Below are 14,397 nucleotides of genomic sequence, written 5' to 3' on the forward strand. Positions count from 1 at the left end.
AATAAAAGGGGCTGATCTGTTAGACGTTTAAAAGTTATAAGATCAAAACTAGAAGAAAAAAAATGGAGGACTAAATTAAATTAATGAATAATGTTAGATACCCAAAGTATTAATTTTGCTAAAAAAAATGTAATATATTTTGACATTTTTTTTTGCACAAAGTATTAATTTTGACATTGAAATAAGATGATCTCAGCTTTTCTTGAATTTGTATGTGCAAAAGAAATAAGATGCCTATAAGCAAAGTATAAACCGACGCACGTTCATGTGTAAAAGATTCAAAGAAATTACTCTTAACAAGGAAAGAGAAGTTATGCTTTGCTCCAGAATCAAAGTAACCCAAAGAGAGGAGCGAATGTGAAAAAGTTTCAAAAGCTTCTCTGCCACAGTTCGTAAAGTTTCCATGCATCTGGTGCCTACAAAAACCCATGATGGTCTAGTTTAATGCATCACTGTATCTTCAACATTTCCAGCATTTGGTTGCAATACCCTCTTGTCCTTTCTTAGTTCCTCATTGATATTCCTCTCCAATGGCTACCATCATGTTAAGGTCTAATGAAGTAGTCCATGCCTTGGGCTTGTTCTGTATCTTGCTGATGGTGCATAAGGGTGATGCCTATGAATTTGTAGTTGGAGGCCAAAAAGGGTTGGGGTGTCCCAAGTGACCCCAATTCCAACCCTTACGATCAAGGGCACAAAAGAGCCGATTTCAAGTAGGAGACTCTCTAGGTAAGTTCTTATTTGATCCCAAGTTACCAACCGTATGAATGTCTCCATTGGTTTTAACTTTTGTCATAGGCAAGGGTAAAAAGTGGGACCCTTTTAACTAGTTCTAAACTAATTAAATGACATTTTTTAGAGAGATTTATGGAATTAATTATTTTGTTACAACATATATAGTTTTTGCGTGTACCATTGATTTGATACTGACAATATAAAAGTTTTACTGTCATTTAATAATAAATAGTATTTGATACTGACAATATAAAAGTTTTACTGTCATTATTAGAGAACGTGTTAGTTGATTCCCTTTATGAGTATTAATCCATTGGTGTCTTAGGCTCTTTCTTGAGACAATTCAGAAAAAAAAAAAAGAAAAAAAAAACTAACTCAATAGAAAGTATTTCTTTCTCATTCTCTCTCTTTTATGGATAAAAAAACATCTTTATAGCTTTACCTAGTCGGAAGTTTAAGAAATTTTGGACCATAGTGCTACACTAATCCAAAGGATCGAAACATTGTGTTGTACCTAACACTTGCCAACACTAGAATGTTAAAACTTTGCCCCAAGTAAAATGACACAATCAATCATTTTGAATTAAAAAAAATTCCAGTTCTTCATTAGAAAGGTGGAGTTACATTTCAATTTACACTTTTGCCAATTGCAGTGTTCAATTACCCTTCTGGTCAAGACTCAGTGATTCAAGTCAGGAGCCAAGACTATGCCAGTTGCAACACTGATGGATAGTAAAAAATTCTCTGGTGGCCACACAGTCATCAAGCTCAACCAATCAGGGCCTCACAACTTCATCAGTGGAAACAAAAACAGCTGTCTCAAAAACGAGAAGCTTGTGGTGATTGTGCTGGCAGACAGGAACAACAAAAACACAAACCAAACAAGCCCTCCCTCTCCTTCGTCTCCTGCTCCTTCTCCTTCCCTTTTGACACAGTCATTAGCTCCATTACCAGCACCTTCTCAGCAACAGGTTCCACCTCCACCATCTCCAGTGGCAGCACCTCCTCAGCAAGAGGCTCCTTCTCCAGCAACAAGTAACCCCACTCCAGCTCCTGTTAGTGATCAACCTTCTCCTCCTCATAATGATGCTTCTTCAATCTTGTTCAACTTTGCTGGTTCTGTTGGAGCATTCATTGCTTCAGTTCTGGTTTTTTCTTTGAGTGGAGTGTATGATATATGAGTGGTTCAGTATATTTCTTTTTTCCACAATTTCTTTTTTTATGGAATCCTATACTTTGAGTTCAGTATTATTGAACTGGCCGTTTGGTCCAAAGTTGGTATGCTAGCTATTTGATATTTGCTTGTGAAAACTGAGAAATAAGCTGACAATATATGCACCCTTTTGTGTGCTTCTTACTTGATGATTGTAATTTGTAAGAATATATTCCATACGTTGAACTTGAAATAAATAAAACCATTTTTAATTGTAATAGAGTCAGTAAATATGGCAGATTAAGGTACTTAATTTTGCTCAATTGCTCCCTACGTACTGAAGCATATGCTGCCGAGCGTGAATTGTGATGTCATGTTCGCTACCTATTCATTCTCCACCTGAGGTGCTCTCCCCTCACCTCTTATGCAAGTAACCAAGTTTATATAATATATTAATGGAGTCAAAAGCAAGAGAAAAAAAAAATCATTAATCATCCTATATCACAGCAGCATTTTTTATCAACCATAACCAAGTGCAAAAAATTAGTGGAGGCAAAAACAGGATGCATTTATGGAGTTCCCAATCCATGTAATGATCATTTTGCTGAATCAAAAACTAAAAAAAAAAATATTTTATACTTTATGGTGGATCTATTGATAACAATCTGCCAAAAGGCCTCCTCGCTAAATTGGATCTAGCGAAATCAAAAAAGTCCTATGCTATAATAAATTGTCAACTACTTATCAAAAATTTTTGCCAAGCTCAACTTTTTTCATTAGTCTTATAGTGTTGTGCAAAATCGCGTCCATAATTCCAGCAACCTGAAACCACAGAGATGAGTCGTCAACCATACAAATAGAGGAGACTACAAGCACTGAACCACAATATCTGAGATACAAACCGTGAAAATGCCTCCAACAATAGCACAGACATTTGTGATAAAGTGAGAAAAGGACTTCTGGTTTTCCGTTATTAAGACCTGATCATAAAAATAAACATGTAAACCAACCAAATGTTAAAAAGGAAAAGCAGAAACTTATTCAAATCTATAATCTCCATAAGCAGACCTGCATGGGGGAGAGCTCAAGATGGAACTTAGCAACAGGAATGTGTAAACTCTGTGCCACACTGCTGTGCGCTGTGTACTCATACTCCTCAACTAATTTATAATCCTTTCTAGTTATCACCTCTGTTTTAACTATCTGAAGGTAATGCTCCATCTGCAGCCACATATATCAGATAAATGTGTAAATAAATCTCCAAGCATCAGAGATGCTTGTCTTTCTGTAGTTATCGCCCCCACCTCCATGTTGAATAATTTATTATGTTGAAGGAGCTTCTAAATGGTTTTATCGCCTCCACCTCCATGTTGGTTTCTTTTCATTTGTTATACTTTTGGATGCTTCAAACAGAGATTACAGATGCATACAAGATAATAACCCAAACATAATTAGGTTCAACAAGTTCGCACATTTTAAATGGTAAAAGTAACAACGAGTTTTATTGATTTCTGTATTTTTATTGTAGAGGTCTAGAAGCATTCTGTAATGTGTCAAAATTATTTTCCAGATTATGAGTGAAGGAGCAGTGGGAAGGCCCCACTTTATCCTACAATGGTGCTGGAATGTGGTTTATAGAGGACAAAAAGGTATTATAGTCTCAAAAATGAATAGAACTTCATCAGGCCCGGGGCATTCTTGCTATCTATTACATCTTACTATGGCATATGCAGGTCAATATAATTTGTCCATTAATAATTAAACATGCTGAGGCAACCATAAAAAGTCACATTCTCATAAAAAAAAGTTACTAAGCTAGAGGTTTTTATATTAACTTACAGTAACATTTGCTCCTAAATCATGTGTATTGATAAATGATCGACCATTCAGCCTGTCATGGCTGCTACCAACGTAAGGTATCAAGCGCTTCACATCACTCATGACCCTAGGTGATACTTTCCTTCCAAAAGATAAATGGTTTATGACATGTGACATGTTCATTTGAGAAGCATCAAAGGAATGAGCATTGGATCTAGCTGAGAAGATCAAGTTTCCAGGAACCTGCAGAGAGCAAAATAGCTTATATTTCAGCATAATTTTTTTTTTAAAAAAAAAGAAAGAATATGAGGTCATATCCCCTATTCAATTTATTTCTTTTATTTTAACATTAACAACTAAAGCTTCTATTAAAAGCAAAAGAAAATTTAAAAACAAGGTAGGAACCAAATGTATCAATTATTTCCAGAGCAACTTGAATCTTAGTTCATCCTCACTGAAAACAAGAAAGCACTGGAGTTTTTCTACATTAAAGTAGAAGGTTAATTTTACCCAGACAGGAGTATACCTTCTTGACACGCACATATCCGTCAATTCTACACCCTCCTGTTGATGGTGCTGGTCTTTCTGTATTTTTCGCAACATCGGATTTATCCTCCAAAGGTAACTTCTGAGATTCTGAAGGGAGAGATGCAACTAAATTCTCCATTGTCTGCAGGGGGGATACTTCATATCAGGCATGTTTCACTCTAATGGTAAAAAAGTGATGTTCAATTACATTTAAAAGCATTGAGTAGACCCTTTTAAGTTAAACTTGATTCAAATAATGATAATTTAAACTAAATATATGTGTACCTTGACTAGGCTATCTGTGTCACGATCTCCATAATAGGACTCATGATCATGATGTCCATGGTTACTTCTGAAATAGGAAAAAGATGACTAGATATGACCAGAAATCCAAAACTTTAAAAACCCAATCACAGACCAAAGAGGTTCAATATTCTGGATGTACATAAACAATAGCTATCTAGATGTTATCATGCAGATTTCGTTGAATTGACATTACCACAGATAGAATGATTTACTGCTGCGATGTTCAAGGAGGAAAAATAACGGTAGCAGCTACAAGTTATCTTTCATTACTACTACATAGGACATCTCACATCAAAAATTCCCATATGATCTTCCTTTCAAAATTAAGCTCATGTACCTATTCCAATACTAGCATCCTTACATCCTCCCATTCTTCTGTCATTACTATTGACCTTTGAACATTATTCCCATTCTAGAAAAGATTTGAGGACCATTACCATAATTTTTAGAAGGAACAAAACCTATATAGCCTTCCCATGGAAAAATGTAATGTAATTAAGCAAATAAACAAGCATATAATACCTCAAAAATGGAAAGCAGACGAAAGCTATTCTGAAAGAAAAAAAGTCAATAAAGATCTTGTATTATTACCTAACATCACTTCCTTTACGAAAGATACGAATTGAAGGATACCCTTGTATGTGATGGCTGGATATTGAGATGAATAGCAAAAAAACCCAGGAAAAAAGTAGCAAAGTTAGCAAAAATGACAAAAGGAAATATCAAATTACAATGAAGAACATGTACTTTCAATTAAGATAATTTAATAAGTATGGTTAAAGCTCATCACCATCTTCATATTAAGCTATGCATATATCTATAAACCTATATCATAAGATTTGTTTGTAATAATCCATGATTTTGACATGATTCTAACCTCCTGGATGTAACTCCTGTATGCAATGACAGAATACATTACAAAAGAATGAATATCTTTGTTAGAATATATGAAAATATCCATTGTTATCCTGAATCCTGATCATATCTTAGATTATCCTTTATCTGGTTTCCTATTTAGTAGGATTATGATTAGTATAAATAAGGGTTAGTGCTCTAGGTTTCATGATCATATAAACACATGCAACACATCCAAATAGTTAAGAGATTATTATCCAGTCTCTTTTCTCTCAATCTCCTCTCTCTATATGTGGTTGGTAGATACAAAATGTATCTCATTTCAATTCAATGTTTAATATTTAATACATTTCAAATACTCCCATTGTTTTCTTTTTTCATCCATTTTAAAAAATCTACTCTCTTGCTTTAATTGCCTCTAAGTATTAACTAATAAGTGATGTGTGAGACCAATTGATTAAAGCACATTTTATTAATGGTAAAAATGAAAATCAAGTCCTTTTTCTAATCCCTATTCCCTACACATCATTTTGTTGCACTTTGTCCACATTCACAAAACTCAAACTCTAGGAGAACAAAATGCTGGGTGACAAGGAACTTATCCCCTGTTTCTTTCCAATTTTTTTTCCACCAAAAAGTTTAACTCTAGTAATTTTTTTTCACCAATCCATCAGCATGATTGTGTTTATAACTATCTTATCTCTGTACTTTCATCCAAGGTAAAAACTTTCAAGATAGTCCATATATGACTCAGTAAAATTGTAAAGGATAGAAAAACTTAAATTGTCTATAAATAAATACAACAGAAAGTTATTCACCCAAAAAAAACAATACAACAGAAAGATCAAGGAGATAACTAAATCAGCTACAAGTAAGAAACTGAATTCTTAAAAAAGGGGAACCTCCGGCACAAGTCTCCATCTTCAGTGCAATCTACCCTCCCCAAAATAATACGACCATCCATTTCCGGATCATATCTACATAAAAATGCAATTGTACAAATAAGACATCAAATTAGTATAGTGATGCTAAGATAATTACCAATTAAACAAAGGAGATGACACGGTAAACTTTCTAAAGTGCAATTTCTAGGAATGAGACAAGCACAGTAAAAATTAAAGTACCTCTCTTTAATAATTTTAGCTGCCTTCTCCCATGATGGTTTCTGAAAGGAAAGAGATGGAAGTGTCACATAAAAACCTTCAAACATTAAGCAGAAGACCTTCTACATGATTTCTTTAACCAGGATTAAGTAATTCATCAATCATCTTATATGGCAGATGATATGCACTATGTAGCACTTACACACTTTGATTGCCAAATCATTTCAAAGCTTTTGCATCATGAAGTGGGATTAGTCACTATTAAAGTGTATTTGTTGATGAGGTTGCATTGAACTAAGCATTCAAATTAGCCTTTACCCCTACTGAATTGTTTCTGCCTAAGGGAATTCTTGTTTCTTAAGGAATATAAATTTATTGATAATAGACAACAATAAAGACATCAGGAACACCTTATTTGTTGAAGTGATGAGAAAACAAGAAATGAAGATAAAATAATTACCAAGCGTTGACTCCAGTAACACCAAGGAGCATAAAAATTAACAACTGTAATTGGAAACCTGCAAAAAGGTTATCCAAAATGGGTTAATGATACAAAAATATTGTGCAGTCTGAGACAGAAAAGAAAAAAAACTATTCAACTCTCAAATAACTGAAACTCAAAAAAACAACAAATGAATGAATTACATGATTAACCCACTTACTGATGAGCATATTTATCAAAATTTTGTGTTTTGAGTACAACAGAACCTTCAACAGATTCTTCATTTACTTCATTATCATGCTTAATGCTGTTAGCAGCTGGTTCTGAATGGAATTCAGCACCAGTAGGTCTTAAATTTGAATCAATAGAAAACTTGCGAACTGTTTTTGTTAGATTCAGCCTGTTCTGAAAACAAGAGGTCACAAATTAAGGACAAGGATGAAATATCAACAAACCAAAGATAAAAATGTATTATAGCACAGGAAATAATAAGGTTCATAAAAAGATGGATTTCATTTAGAACATAAAGAATAGTGCCAAAAGAAGCACTAAATCTATGTCAAGTACTTTTTATGTTTCAGTGCCCTGGCTTCACACTTAACGGGCAAATATGGCATATAAAATTTTGAAAGTCTAACAATGAATAAATATTCTGAAGGTTAAAGGTATCTTTATAAAATAAAAATGGAATTTCTAGAAGAACCAATAAAAAACATTTTCTAGTGGTTAATTACAGGTTGTTTAGGCCTGGGTTCACAAAATTATAAAAAGCGCCTTCAATGAATAGTATCCTCATTTTTAGCTAATACTTGGTTACTCAATTGTAATGAATATTTTCATTGATACATTGGTATTAGAGCTAACAAACTAACATTTTATGACCTTATTACATTAACCAAATGGAAATAATAAATAAAAGGAGATATTAATGGTTTTTGCTCTGTCTTAAAGATAGTTTAACTACACTATGGTCAACTTGGAATATGACACATTTAACTTATTAAAAACTAAAGTAAAATTTCTTAAACCAGAAGCATAAATCATTTTTGCAAGAGATGATCAAATGGAATAATAGAAACTTACTGTGCCCAGCACATCACTCACATCAACTGCTGCAAACTCACAGGAGAGGGCAGGAAAACTACAATATAAATTGGAGCCATCAGCAGGAAACAATTAATAAAGAAAAGGAGAGTTCATAAGTAGCCATTATATTAAATTGAACAAGGAATATAAACTCTGAGAAAAATCACGAGACATAACAAACAAAATTATCACCATGGATTTCATGTCAATTTCACAGACCATCACAATGTATCAAACATATATATATATATATATATATATATAAAATTCCAGTTTGAAAAGGAGCTCGAAAGGAAGAAATAAGTGCACTATATGAACATCATTGATCCAGAAATTGAAAAGTTTTAACCTCTTCCTTGAAGGAAATAATTTCTGTCCAATAAGAAGTCAAATTACAAACCATTTTCTTCAACAAATTAACCAATATTTTGATGAACAAGTTATCAAACCCCTAAGAATTAGATTCTCTAATGGAGAGTTGCACATTCTTGATAACAAGTGATGGTATACAAATATTATGCAACCCAAGTTCTATGCTGTATACCAAGCCCAGGTGGAGAAAACCATGCAGCTACCAATATTTTGCATATTCAAAGATATCAAATGCCTATTTAGCCTTCTACCTGATATTAAAATCTATACGTAAATAGTCCCCATCAGAACTCTTGTCAACAATCACTTGTGTAGAGGTGGTGACAGACAGATAACTATTAAGCTCCTGCAACACAGTTGCATGATATAAGTCAATATGAATTTTGATAACCAAATCTAAGATAAAATTTGTCAAAACCAAATTGAGGCATGAGACCTAATATCAATCCAGAACACATGCATGAAGGCTTCACATGCCATAAACATAAATATTAGTGGTAAAAGCTACAGACCATTCCAAATAAAAATATCATGGCGAGAGCTGCTACTATGGATAGCCCTGCTCCGGATAATGATGCCTCAGTTAAATCTCTAGGGATTTTTCTGTAGACAGAAGAAACAGGTAAACACATATCTATTTGCAAAGGGATAACGTCACATGCATTCACAAATCCACTCCTATATATTTTGAGTCCTTAAACTTGAGTGATTTAATTCCTTATTCGACTCTCCCTCAGAATAACATATGCCATTCTTGCCTGTTTGGTTTCAGAAAACATTTTGCTTTCATTTCTTGTTTTAAGTTTTCATAAATAGTTTTTTTTGGAAGGCAAGTTTTCATAAATAGTTACAAAAATATCATTTTGTTTTCACTTTATTTCTTGTTGCCAAAGATTTACATAAAAAAGTTATTATTAAGAGGTGCGTTTTTTGCCATCATTTTTTGCATATAGACACTGATTAAATAGTAAATACCGCATCATTGCTCTCTTATGCTGCACATTTCTCTCAAATCATTCTCCACAGAACATAAAAATAAATGCAAAACCATTTAATCCAATCGCAAGGTTTTAAAAGACAGCCCACGATAGTGTTTTCAGCTGCAACTTCAAGGTCTCTGGACTCTGGAGTGTCCGACCGTAATACGGCCGCAATTGTGGCCACATTGGCCGCAGTTATTTGCAATTTTCCACAATATCAAGGAATGCGACGAAACCGCGACTGCGACCATTTTTTAAAATCTCGATTAAATGCATAATAGCATCAAAGCGAAATGAATTACAGACCAAGACACACAGTCGCAGGCTACGAAAGCCTCATATATAGGAACGACTGTTCAAATAACAGAGACGGTAATTATTATCTGAAGCAATCGGTAAAAAAAAAATTGTGATCAAATTGACGGAAGCACCGGCATTGCAACTGAAGATTCGCACGCAAACATACAATTCGCTGCATTGGCATTGATAGATAGAACAAAGCTGATCCAAAAAGCGTGAAATGCACGAATTTGGAAGGGGGAAAAACATAGAAACGCGTGATGAGAGGGAGATACTAACCTGTAAAAATCGACGGATTTGATTTTGCTTGAGGAAATCATGGTTGCAAGAAAGTGGAATGAATTTCACGTGAAAAATGGAAAAGGAAAGGAGAATTTTGAGAAAGCTCAAAGCCCAAAGGGGTTGAGATTTGAGAATTGAGAGTGTAATGATGGTAATAGATCGAAGGAGGAGAAGGAGAAGGAGAAGGAGCTTTTCTTCAACTGTTAGCTTTTCCGTTGTGAGTTTTTCGTTCAATACTAACTAAAACTCCGCGCTCTGGTGTCACTCTCACTCGGTTATGCGCCAATATTATTATTATTATTATTATTACTATTATATTTTTTTAATTTTTTATATCTCTGTATCTGTAGAGCCAATTTTTTGTCTAAAAAAGCAAGAAAATAAACAATAAGAAATTATAATGTATGTCGTATAGTTTAAGGGTTGCAATAAAAAATATTATTAAACCCTTAAATTTTATAATAATATATTCATACTTTTTTATCAACTGCCTAAAAAATATTCATAAAAACCATTTGAGGAGTACAAGTAGTAATAATGTATTCATACTTTATATATAAAATGTACTAATATATTATTCTAACTTAATTTATAAGAGAAATTTGTTACAAAACTATAGTATTTGATTTGTTAAAATATTTCTAAGGATGTTGGAATGCATTAAAAGGTAATGTATTTCCTCTAAAAAAACTGAAAATATACTAATATGATTACACACATCCATGTCTATACACTTAATAAAATAAAATAAAAAGGAGTTGAACAATATTTGATATATCGGCCTATCGAACGATATTCTATTTAGCTATATGCAAATTCTCTTTTAAACTAACATATGAGGTAGGATTTATCCCCTCAGTTAAAATTGATGAGCCATGTTGGATTAGAGAATTTCAAGGAGAGTAGCAACAGCAAAATCATCCTGGAAGAGCTAGATCTAATAAACCAAATGTGGATGATGAACAACATTCAAACCATGGCTGCAAGACAATAGCTTCCCTTCAACATAATAAAAGAATCCTATGAAAGATGTTATGGAGTAATGATCTCTTCTCAAGAATGATTGTCATCAGAATCAAAATCATCACTAAAGGAAAACTAACTCCTAATTGGAAAGCCACATATTGTCTGGTTAGAAAGGTCTGGAGACACTGCAAAACAAAGGAAGTTTCAAGGTACTGCAATACAACCAATCTTAGGAGATTCTATAGATAATGTTAATTGAAATTACACACACACACATATATATATATATATATATATATATATATATGGAGCATAAAATCAATGGCACTAAGTACACACATTATTTTTGTATTGTTACACTTTGCATTCTCATAATGACTTGGATGTTAAAGTGTTTTTGTAGATACCTCCTTTCTTCCACTGTCATCTTGGAACAACACTCAAACACTTCTCTTCACAACTATATCATAACAAATTCATTCTCATGAAAAATGATTCATGTCTTACGGAAGGCATGGGTGTAATGGATAATATACGTAAAAACAGGGTATTTTATTGGATTTTAGCCACTTTTATTCTTGAGTTAAAAAATTGCATATAGCCTAGTTTTTAAATCATAAAAATATTTGCCTAAAAAAATCGTAAAAAACCCTATACAAAGGCAATTAGGCATGATAAATTTCTAATAATATCATTTAAATTAAGAAATGGGCTAATTATGTTGAGAGTTCACAGAAGGGTGTTGCTAGGTGTAACCAGCAGTATTGCTGGTGCACCTAGCATTTCCCCTTTTTTCCAATTTTACCCTTCACGCTTTTTCTGTAAGATCTTACGGAAGAAGCTCCTTGCGTAACATTCTTACGAAAGACCATATTTCGTAACAATGTTACAAAAGATATTCTTCTAAACTTTTACGAAAGAAGTTCTTCCGTAAGATTTTACGGAAGAACCTGTGACTTTCAGGTTATTCGTACAACGCGCTCTAACCAACTGAGCTAATGAACCAATTACGTTACAAAATAAATAATGTTGCTATACATAACACTAAAATTTCTAATGTATATTTAATGCGTATGTAAATTTAAATAATAAATTTTATCACAATTAATTTTGATATAAATCATACAAATTATTTAATCCGTATATTTTTTTTAAAATAAAAAATATTTACTATTACAAAATTTAATATATATTAAATTTTGTAATAATAAAAAAAATTAATGCACAAATGAGTAATTTAACATATTAATAATTAAAAAAAATAAAACTTTAAGGAATTAAAAAAAACCAAAGTTAATTTTTTTTGTTACTAATTTGGTAATCCAAAAAAAAGTATTTCAAATTAAGCAATTCAAAATTAGGCTTACTTAATTATGGATTACTAGATTTGTATCATTTCCATCAATGTTCCAGATTGAGTAATCTAGAATTTTGATTTTCCAGATTACTCAATCTAAAATCTTGTTAGAATCATTACGGATTTGGTAATCTATAATTAGGTTACCTGATTATCTATCTATTATGGCTTACATTCTTCGAGCACTAATCATAAGCCAAACAAATGTCAAAAAAGAAGCAAAAACCTACTTCAAAGGTGTGACAACATAAGGGAAAGGGAAAGGTGCTTAGGTTCAAAGCAATGGAGAGGGAAACAGGTGATGGGGTTCAACACAGGGAAATGGGTGTTTAGTAAGTGAAATAGACAAAGAAGGACATATTTGTCCATTTACTTACTTTAAAGTTTCCTATGAGTTCAAGGAAGCAAAATATGAGGTACATGAAGCAATTACCTCTATTCATGCATCGAGTTTCTTTTCCACTTCAACTGAAATTAATAAATGGGCTAATTATTCCAGTTAAACAAGTTCACTTGGGCTGCTACCAGAGTATATATTGAAATATTATTTATGCATTTGTTTAATTAAACTATTCTATTGAATCACATGATTAATGTAAAAATAACACGTTAGTAAAACTATCAAAAGAATAAAAATTAAATCACATGGCTAATGTAAAAATAAAAAATTCCTGAAATGATTAAAAATATCAACACGAGATTAATGTAAAAATAACACATTAAGATCTTTTATGAAAATATAAGAATTTTTTTATATATTGTTAAAATTTATCTAACATACCCAAGAAAAATTATCTAATAATATCCATATAAATTTATAATTTGTGAGGGATATAATATTCAGCCGTCAGCTGGGAGCGAAAAGAAGCCATGTTTTTTATCGTTAAGTATACATATGTAACTTTATAACAGTCTGCTACAAAATTAACAACAAGCGCATCTGGTGTAGTGGTATCATAGTACCCTCCCACGGTACTGACCAGGGTTCGATTCCCTGGATGCGCAAATTGTATAGAAAAATATATTAACTTTTTTTAAGAGAGAAAAATACATTACTTGAAAGTAACGAACCTATTGCATATACTCTCGTCTCTCAGACCAGAACTTCCTTCTAGTCTGTAATCTAAGAGATTAGGCAATGTGATGGCTTCAGAAATTTTAAATTATGAAGACAATACTCATTTAAAATTAGTAAAGGTAATACTAATACAATTGATTATTTTTTAATTATGTTTCAAATTATAGGGATGATTTATAATTATGTATATATTTTTAAAAAGAATCTTGTCCCCTAAGGAAGATTTGTCCCTCAATGAATAATGTACTTGTAAGGAGAATGCTTAAATTTATTATTAATAGACTTCATACTAAAATAAGAGTAAAAAGAGAAATTAGTGATTAACACATTTAAAAATGAGTCTAAGATTTTTAAAAAAAAAAACAAACTTTTTTCTTCTATAAAAAACACATAAGGCTACCTTCTTAATTTCCTCATGGCAACCAAACTCTGTTAAATGACAAACAGAATGTCATGCATTGATTTTGTGGCTTGTGGTTCCTACACAAGAAATTTCTACCGATCGAGTAACACACCTTCTCGTGTTCACATTGATACATGATTATAGACTCTAGAGCCATCCATTGCCATTCCTGGAAAGTTTATTACTATGGTGGCACAATTTTAATATGGGTGTCTCAATAAAGAAGGCTAGCTTCAATTCCCTCTAGAATATTTTTTTTTATTATGAAAAGACAGGACTTTTTAGACTTAATTAACCATAGGGGAAATAAGTTATCTGAAAAAGACATGGCTGGATGAAGGCCATGCAAGAGAGTTTCTTTTCTCAAAATTATAAAAACTCTTATTGATTCCAGCATATTCCTTAAAAACTCTCAAATCATTTTCAAAAATACTAAACTAGCTACCTGCACCTTAGAAAGTTAGATATGCATAACAAGAAAAAGTATGCTCATTTCTATTTTCTTTTCCTTGCTTTATTGGAACTTGTAAAGACCATAAAAATTGTACTTATATACCTACTGATCCATCGAGCAGCTGGCTCCCTTTGTGCAAATTTGTTGGTAGTTATTTTCATAATCGATTATATATATAT

At 32.5% G+C, this 14,397-nt stretch overlaps 1 protein-coding gene, 1 non-coding gene and 1 pseudogene across 2 annotated transcripts; 2 read left to right on the top strand and 1 right to left on the bottom strand.

Annotated features, from left to right (window-relative positions):
- Positions 1-340: 340 nt before the first annotated feature.
- Positions 341-2,106, top strand: LOC114375138 (annotated as a pseudogene).
- A 129-nt stretch (positions 2,107-2,235) lies between these two features.
- LOC114375137 (protein disulfide-isomerase 5-4-like) lies at positions 2,236-10,201 on the bottom strand. Its single transcript, XM_028332889.1, has 15 exons — positions 9,958-10,201; positions 8,911-9,001; positions 8,650-8,744; positions 8,024-8,081; positions 7,161-7,345; positions 6,959-7,016; positions 6,520-6,560; positions 6,298-6,372; positions 5,132-5,188; positions 4,520-4,586; positions 4,233-4,376; positions 3,728-3,949; positions 2,957-3,109; positions 2,791-2,868; positions 2,236-2,710 (listed from the first exon to the last, which is right to left on the bottom strand). The coding sequence occupies exons 1-15, from the start codon at positions 9,996-9,998 to the stop codon at positions 2,633-2,635; spliced, it is 1,443 nt and encodes a 480-aa protein (XP_028188690.1). The 5' UTR covers positions 9,999-10,201; the 3' UTR covers positions 2,236-2,632.
- Positions 10,202-13,217: 3,016 nt separating this feature from the next.
- TRNAG-CCC lies at positions 13,218-13,288 on the top strand. The gene has a single exon. It is a non-coding gene; the product is annotated as a tRNA-Gly (tRNA).
- The last annotated feature ends 1,109 nt before the right edge of the window (positions 13,289-14,397 follow it).

The sequence above is a fragment of the Glycine soja genome, chromosome 11 (genome assembly GCF_004193775.1).
Source record: "Glycine soja cultivar W05 chromosome 11, ASM419377v2, whole genome shotgun sequence".
NCBI classification, from domain to species: domain Eukaryota; kingdom Viridiplantae; phylum Streptophyta; class Magnoliopsida; order Fabales; family Fabaceae; genus Glycine; species Glycine soja.

What these genes read in the sequence shown, in the direction of transcription:
- LOC114375137 (XM_028332889.1), bottom strand. Translation starts at nt 9,998, where the DNA reads ATGATTTCCTCAAGCAAAATCAAATCCGTCGATTTTTACAG. An exon ending in TGAGTGATGTGCTGGGCACA is followed by an intron (nt 7,346 to 8,023) that starts GTAAGTTTCTAT and finishes TCTTGTTTTCAG; the next exon opens with AACAGGCTGAATCTAACAAA. An exon ending in CGTAAAGGAAGTGATGTTAG is followed by an intron (nt 4,587 to 5,131) that starts GTAATAATACAA and finishes TTCCTATTTCAG; the next exon opens with AAGTAACCATGGACATCATG.